Below are 8,897 nucleotides of genomic sequence, written 5' to 3'. Positions count from 1 at the left end.
CTTTTATATTATTAAATTTGAATAAATTATATTATCCATTTAAGAGTAAAGTTCTTAATTTGAACCCAAGTTCTCTCTTATATTTGAGAAAAGTTTAAAAAGAATCAAAATTCTTTTTATTTTATTTTTTATATTTTTTAAAATTATTACAATATATATAAAAAGACATAAAAGTCAGCTGTTACTTCGATGTCAGCTGATATATATCTGGTATATAATGAGATGTACTGAACCCAATAAAGTCAGTATTTTACAGCAGTTCAAGCATGTCAGATCTTATTCCTTCTTCTCTTTTTTGACATTTGGCTTTCGCCGATACTTAAGTGGTGCCGAAACCCGGGATCTTTGAATACCAGAACAAATTTTAGTCAGAAGAAAAAATTGTTTTTCTATGTTCTCTCAGACTTATGGCAGGGTAATGGAATAGTGAGAGCAGCAGTTCTAAACATCCATCATCAGAATTTCACCAACCCACTTCCAGCTGCAACCAACCAACCTCTAGCAGCAGATAACCAACCTTTAGCTGCAGTCAACCCAGAGATGGAGCATTACCGGAAGTCACTTTAGCGCAAGCTCATGCCACGACACTAGAATGGATTAAGGTCTGTACGGCAACCACCCAGGACTTGAGGAAGGCGGTGTTGGTCTTAGAAAAATTCAAAGGAGAGACCGGAGAATTAAATAACTTTTTAAAAGTGGAGATCGGCTGATAAGCCGAATTGAAGTGGAGATCGGCTGATAAGCCGAATTGAAGTGAAGACAGCCGAACACCTGCTCGACAGTGAGGATGCTGAGGCGTTAAGGGCAGCAGTTATTTGCAGGGTGAAAAGAAGTATCCTCAATCAAATTCAAGGGGATGAAGGGACACACTGGAGCGTGATCAAGGTGAAGTTGAAGAAAGCATTTAGAGGACGTTGGACCCCAGAAGAGGACATATTTATGATGATTAGGGAGATGAAAAAACCGAGACAGTCTAATGGGCAGTATACTACGGAACTCCTAACACACTACAATAGAATTAGCGATAATCTCAGCGAAATGATGGAGACAATCTAGGTACAGGGTCACATGCAATGTATTTAAGATTCAGTTGACAAAGGAGCTGGGGAGATTCCCGTATAGAAATTGAAGAAAGTGGATGGACGAGAGTTGCTTATAATCAACCGAGGACTAATCCAGTTCCATGGAGGAGAAATGAATATCATCACAGTGGGAAGGAAAGAGTAGTTATCACCGTAAGGAGGATGATAAAGCCAAGAAGCAGCAGGTGCCGTTAGGATAGAAAATGTCATGGGTGCAGGAAAGTAGGACACTTAGTAGCCCACTGTCCACGCACAAGTTGTTTTAAATATGGAAATGAGGGGCACATAACCAAACAGTGCCCATACAGGTACCGGAGAAGCAACAAGAGGTTTAGTTGATCATCAGGTGAATCCACGGAAGCATCAGGTACATCGGAGACCGAAGAAGTTGAAGAGCCACGGAACCAAGTAAGTCAAGGGGACAGAGTGGAAACAGGAGAACAGAGGGAGATGGAGGCAAGGAACTGGAGAGAGGAAGACGTGAAACATCTGAAGGGGATGTCAGCAGACTGCACACTGCTGAATTATAATGTAAGGGAGAAGAGCGGCGGTCTGCCTAAAATAGAGATAGCAGGAGTGAGGTGCCTAATGGACTCCGGCAGTTCCAACACCATCATGTGCCGAGAAGCTCTAGAAAAGCTGTATAATGGAGAGAGGACACACCAGATTCAGGAATGTCAATGTAAATTAATCACCCTCGGTGGCCCTTGTGTGGTAGAGAGGGAGGTAGAGATAGGTTTGACTCAGTGGGGATTTAGTAGAGAAAACTTGCCGGTATATATCGTAGGGAGTATGCCAAGGGTGTGATACAATACAAAGTGATTGTTGGGTGTGACCAGCTAGGGAAGGTGGGTGCTTGGGTTAAGAATATCAAGGGAAATTGGAGAATTAAGTTGGGCTTAATTAATTAACTAAATGCTCCTATAACCTTCCAGCACCTGATGGACGAGTTTTAGAGGGGAATAGATGAATCAGTATGCCAGATTTATATGGATGATCTTCTAGTGTTTAGTAGGAACGAAGACAAAGATGTGCAACAATTACACAGCGTATTGCAGAGAATCAGGCTCATATTATTGGGGAGAAATCATCTTTGGGGCAGGAACAAATAAATTTTTTGGGCCAGAGGATTTCCAGAGAGTTAAACCCGATGCGGATAAAGTCGCAGCAATACAGAAGATGGCAGTGCCTAGGGATGAGAAGGGAGTTCGGAGGTTGCTGGGAACTTTAAATTATTACCAGAGATTTGAGCCAGAAATAGCTGAGTACATTGTCCCACTCAACAATCTTCTGAAGAAAGGCAGAAAGGTGATCATCACTCCAATGGTGGAAGACATTATAAGGCGGTGCATAGAGAAGCTGCAGCAGGAGCCGGTATTTGCTTTTCCGGACTTCACTCGCCAAGTCAAATCACTACAGACGCGAGTGAGTATGCATTGGGAGCGATGTTGTCACAGGATGGAAAGGGGGGACATCAACCAGTGGCGTATGCCACAGAGACGGAGACCAGATACAGTGCATTGGAACGAGAGCTCTTGGGAATAGTATGGGCTGTTGACCACTTTGGACCTTATGTGTTGGTCAGAAGGTTTAGAGTACACACTGACCACAGGCCTCTGCAATGGGTGGGGAAATTGAAGGAATCTTCAGCTAGAATTACGCGTTGGAAGGAGCTCCTAGCACAATATAACATGGACATAATATATAAACTAGGAAAAGAAAATGTAGTAGCCGATTGGTTGTCTCGAGCAATTATAGTAAATGCAATAGAAGAGGAGGCCGGAGAACCGTCTATGCAATTCCTGCGGGAGTGGACACCACAAGAGGAGGAAGAGAATGTGGTGGAGAAAGATGATAGGGAGGAATCTTCGTCTAAAAAAAGCTCGGAGGAAGAAAGACCAGTAGATATAGAGGAACTGGAGGACATAATAAACGACAAGAGGCGGCAGATTATATGGAAGATGAGGACCACTGGATTGCTCAAAGTTAAGTGCAGCAAGTATGGGAGAAGCAATATAATGACAATTTGGTCACATCCAGGCGTGAGGAACGACCAGATCTGTAGAATATTGAACAATGCTTCGAAGCCTGGAGAAAAGTGTCAGCTGTACGAAACCATTTGAAAGAAGATCAAGTGGGTATGGTGTAATGAGTACATAGGAACAGAAAGGACATTCGCCCGATACAAGCTGATGGTGGAAACCTTTCGGGAAGACGAATGCCAAAGAAAGGAGACTGTAGCATATCATCAGGGCAAAACAAATCACCGCAGTACCTCTGAGACAATGTCAGAAGTCATAGGAAATTGCAAAGTTTGTCTAAACACGAAATATGACAGAAACTCACCAAAATAGAGACAAGAAGAAATACATACCCTAGATGCACCGCTAAATGATCTGCAGATCGTTACTTTTACATGGAGAGGATATAAATGGATAACCATCATTGATATCTTCAGCAATGGCGCATGAGGTGCAGGAAACGTCGTCGGAAGCAGTGTTGACAGCTCTCCGATTGTGGTTCCAATTCTACGGAGTTCCGGAACACATCGCATCGGACGGAGGCAGAGAATTCGACAATGCAAAGATTCAAACTAAAATAAAGGACTTTGATGTGACATGGCACCTCAACACAAGGACACCCCAAGAGTAGAGGAGGCATAGAGCGGCTTCATGGTACGTAGAGTGACCATCTTCGCTTATATCAAATTGATAAGGGATTGGAACCGGATGTAGCAATGCCTAAGGCTATAGTGGCATATAATCATTCAGTACACACCGTTACGGGGTTTTCAACATTTGAGATCCTCTTTGGGCTTCGAGGACACCGGCGGGACTATTAGAGCATGGCAGCAGACAGAGAGGAAATACACAAAACCCATGTTGCTTGAAGAAAGTTATGGGTAAAGGAGAATTTAAAGGCCACATATAGTATGGGAGCAATCAAAATCGGGAAGATCATATATAGAAAGTTAGGGTCTAACAGGGGTAAAGAGATACAGCGATATGAGGGTCCATCCAGGGTGATGATTACAAGGGAACACAATACTGTAACAATAGAAAGCATCAGAGAACCCGAAAAGAGGAGAACTGTCCATATTGAAGAGTTAAAACTTCCGGGAATGACAATATAAAACTGAAGTATTCTCATACTACATTAGATGATAGAAAATTTAGTCATTTATTCTATTTATTGCTTTTAGTTTTATGATTGTTATTAATTTTTGCGAATATTGTCTTTTTCATTCCAACTTGTTGAATTACTCTATACAAATTTTTTTTAAATTTTATTCTTAAGTTTAAATTTTGTATTTAGCATTTATTTAAGGGAGCTTGTAAGTTTTTACAAGTATATATATATAGGAATTTTTTTATTGTAAATAGCTTTCCTTTATTGTTTTTTATTTTCTATGTTATTATATTGTATAGTATTAGTTAACGAGGATTGTTCGTAAACTGGTGGTGGGAGTTACGGTCCGAGTCAGCTGACTGAGAAGATCAGCTGATGGAATGTATAATAATAATCTATATAAACAGATGTACTGAACCCAATAAAGCCAGTATTTTATAGCAGTTCAAGCATGTTAGATCTTATCCCTTCTTCTCTTTTTTGACATTTTGCTTTTGCCGATACTTAAGTCACACACACACATACATCATTTAATCATTGCTAAGCAAAAAATAATTAAAGATCATAAGTACTTCTTAATGAAGTATGTCTCATGTTGAACAAAGTGTAAAAATCAAATTTATATATATTTAAGTAACACAAACTCAGTATGGACAATAAGTTAAAATCATTTAAATTTGTTTTATTTCTATCAGTATTCTATATGACATTATCATGGAATATACTCCTATATTAGTTTTTCTAGAATGTCAGACATCTAAATATGTAATAATAATGTATTAATGCATCTTGTGTGTTACTGTACCTTATTAAATAATCTTAATAGAATCTGTGGTAAGAGATTGTAATGGGAATTTTTTCCTGTCTCGACTGGCATGATCTGTAAACGAACCATTCTCTTAAGAAGGAAAGTGTTGCTCATCCAGTTTTGCCTTAGCCATATAATAATAAACCGGCAACTTCTGCTTGCTCAAGGGATACAGAAAACATCAACAGACACTGATGGTACTGGTTCACAAGGGTTACTGTGACATAGTGGATAGAATTTTGCTAACACTCACTTATACACAATGAGCAAATGGTCAAAAATGTTAGTCATATACATTTTAATCTAGGTAGATGATATGAAAAAAATTTGTTTTAACAAATATTCATAAGATATTAAGACAAAACATAAAAATGAGTAATTTCTTTCTCTTATTAAAATAATATAATCATATTAATAAAAGGTCATATATGAATAATTTATACACACAAAAAAAAAATCAATCATTGAAATTCAAAAACATTTCATTGCAGAAGTTAAACAAAAGTACATCTTTTCATTAAAATATTGCCTAATCCAATAAAATAGCAGGTTAATGTTTTTTTATTATTGGTACAATCAAATAATCCACAATAGAGCAACAAAAAAACTCATAGACCATTATACTGTAGTATACTTTAATTCATATGCACGTGCGTGAGTGTGAACCTTAAATATTTACTCTCAAATAATGAAATAATAACTAACCTTTTAATGCTAATAGCTGAATTACCACTGAACTCATCACATGTATTATAAAAATTAGAGATCCATATCAAAATCGAAATGCATTTCCAAATCATAAAATTAATAAATAGAAAACGATCACCTACTGAACCTAAAACCTCAGTCAGCTGAAGACAATAATTGTAAACCAAAGAGAGTAAACTATCGACCAATTACGATTAATTATTAATTTCACTTACAGTCAGTAATCTCCATTAATTGTAAATCCAACTTAAAATAATTGTTAAGGGAACATATGCTAATATTGACTATATGCATCATAATAAAAGTAAAATATTTTAACGAAAAAAATAAAATGAACAATTACAGACATAATCATACGACTTTTACCTCTTTGTTACTTCATTTTTTCTTATGACTTCAACAAGACAATCGAAAACACCTGCAAAAGGTACAAATTATTTACTACGAACAAAAATCAAACACAAATTATTAATTACTGAACGAATAATAGATAATCCTAATCATTTGTAAGTCTTCAGGGTGAATATTGAAAATCGCTTTTTATTTCCCTCCAAAGCTTTATTATTAAATTGTGAGACAGAGGTGACGTCCAAAATGTAAGTCCGGATCGTGAGCAGTACATTAAAGTCAATCAAAATGGAATTTATACCACAGCAACATCTTATCACCGAACTCCACAGTTGACTAGTTAATGTCAAACTTGACTTTATCGGAATTTATTTTTAAAAATCACCACTATTAGTACCATCAACTGACTCTTGATCTGGCCGTATTTGAATATTTATAAAACAGTTTCACTTTAGTTATTACAATTGATCACTCTCCTAAATTATAATTAAGTCCTCTTTGATTTACGCATAAATTGGTTATAAAACATTTAACCCATTCTCCTTAGCTGAGATAAAGAGTTAGGTCCCGAAATCCAGTGATTTAAACTATATTTTCTTCTGTATAGTGTTCTTTTTGAACCCAAGAGGCCACAGGAAAAATCGGAGAACTTTTGGAGATGCTTCACACGCTCGAAATGTTTGCCCTGTGAAGGAAGGGAGCTTTGTTTTTTTTTAAATCACCCAACTACCATGTTCAAAATAATATTTGTTTATCCCATTGAATATTGCATTATATATTGGGCTTTATACTGAAGAGTGAGAATGTGTTTGGATAGAGTATATGACTATGTTTTATGTTGGAAATCGTTGATGGTGGAATGTTTAAGACTGATTGCTAATCAATAAATAGTTTCTATTCTAATTAATACAGTAATAAGATGATGCAGTTTTAGTAATCCTTAGCCGTATATCTTACTCCCTAGAATAATAATTTTAAAAATCGATATCACAAAAACTATGATATTTAGTGGAAGATTGCTGATTGACCGTATGTAATAATAAAAGGAAGATGGTCCGGGTTCGGTCAAAGAAAAATTCAAATAGTCGTAATGCTATTTATTACGAGCCAACGTTTTGCCCCAAGTTTCAGGGCTTCGTCAGGGCTATAAAATGATACAAACATTTAAATGGGGTAAAAATAAATGAAGGTCAATTAAGAATTTAAAAATCTTGTACAGTGAAGTTAACATTAAATAAGAATTATAAAAGGTTTTAGACAATTAAAGATAACGAAAATAACAACAGATAAAAAAGAATTATAAAAATACAGATATGCAAGAGATGGAAAAAGGAAATAAGAGTAAAATGAAGCATAAAGGAAGATAATGAACTGTTGAACGCGGAGATGGTGGACACAAATAAAATGTTTTTACTATTCATACTGTTTTATTTGCTACGGTTGAATAATATAAAACCTTCTTACTGAATGAGAACAAACAACGCAACACACAACAACTAAGCCTTGGTGGCAACTTACCAACTGACTGTTACAAATTGTGACTCGATTGTGTACAAAATCGATATATTCACAGTTTGCCACAGAGCAACATGTATACAATAAAAATGAATTTTGACATCTAACTTTAACATGAACAAGATCTAGTTGTTCATCTATCTGATAGCGTACCTGTCAGATGGTAATTGGCCAAGGAAATGAGGTGACAGTTAAGAGAGAGAGAGAGTGGTGGGGAGGTTGAAGGTTAAAAATATGTTAGATTTGAGAATAGTATTAAAGTAAAGAGTATTAACAAATTAAATTAATATTTCAAAAATAAATTTAAAATGATAATATCCATAATAAAAAAAATTTAAAAATAATGAAAATTATGCAATATGAAAAAGAGGAAATGAGATTAAAAGACTGGATACAAGTATAATATGGTGAATAAAATTAAATATACAAGATAAATAGAGATACAAACTTGTGAAAATTATATGATAGAAACATTAATATAAAACAAAAAATGTAAGTAAAATGTAGAGGTAACATATAAATATAAAGTGCAGATTAAATATATAAAAATAAAATTACAGGATGGAAAGTAAGATATAAAGAAAAGTAAGATTGGAGAGGTGAGGAATTCAAAAATAAAACAGATAAAAGATATGTAAATAAAATTAACTTCTGAAATGTAGAAAATAGAGTGAAAGAAGAATTATGGAGAATACGGTTTTTAAGTTGATTTTTAGTTTCGCCAATATAGAAGGAATTACTACATGGGATAGAACAGGGTAACTACATTGGAACGGTGTAAGAAAGGACTAGGGTCTTTGGCCCTGCAGCTTTCCCCGAAACCCCCCATACCCTGTTAGGATCTGTGATGCCCAATAGTCTGGGATGACCCATTTAGCCTTCAGTCTGGAAGGGACGGTAGGGAAGAATTTTTTCAAAGTAGCGCCCTTCTGGCTTGCTACCCACCGTCCATTCCACTTCTTTATGGAGTTCTCCCGCAGTATTTTCTTCCACAAGTTTAGAGTCTCGCCGATGGCCATGGACCAGAGTTCAGCAGCAGTCCAGCTCATCGCTAACAAATTACGAGATATAAACATCCACATCAACCCACAAAAAACGGACTCCATCATTTTCTCATACAAGAAAACTCCAAACAGAGCACCAAAACTCAACGAACAGACTGTAGAAACCAAGAAACATCTCACGTACCTCGGTATGAAGCTAGAATCACACCTATCTTTCACTACTCACATACAGAACAGAATACAAATCGTTAAGTCAACGTCATACCAACTCAAAAACCTCATCTACTCACCAGGGCTATCACT

At 36.3% G+C, this 8,897-nt stretch overlaps 1 protein-coding gene across 1 annotated transcript in view; it reads right to left on the bottom strand.

Annotated features, from left to right (window-relative positions):
- pasha (partner of drosha) overlaps positions 1 to 5,886 on the bottom strand; it is a 119,097-nt gene extending 113,211 nt beyond the window's left edge. The window contains exon 1 of the mRNA XM_067045129.1: positions 5,725 to 5,886. Coding sequence (XP_066901230.1) covers positions 5,725 to 5,819 — 95 coding nt within the window. The 5' untranslated portion in view covers positions 5,820 to 5,886. The remainder of the gene's footprint in view (positions 1 to 5,724) is intronic.
- Between the last annotated feature and the right edge of the window lie 3,011 nt (positions 5,887 to 8,897).

The sequence above is a fragment of the Halyomorpha halys genome, unplaced genomic scaffold, assembly GCF_000696795.3.
Source record: "Halyomorpha halys isolate HHAL.00 unplaced genomic scaffold, Hhal_1.1 Scaffold622.1, whole genome shotgun sequence".
Lineage (NCBI taxonomy): Eukaryota > Metazoa > Arthropoda > Insecta > Hemiptera > Pentatomidae > Halyomorpha > Halyomorpha halys.
Note: the sequence above shows the minus strand (reverse complement) of the source record. Positions and strands in the feature narration are given on the sequence as shown.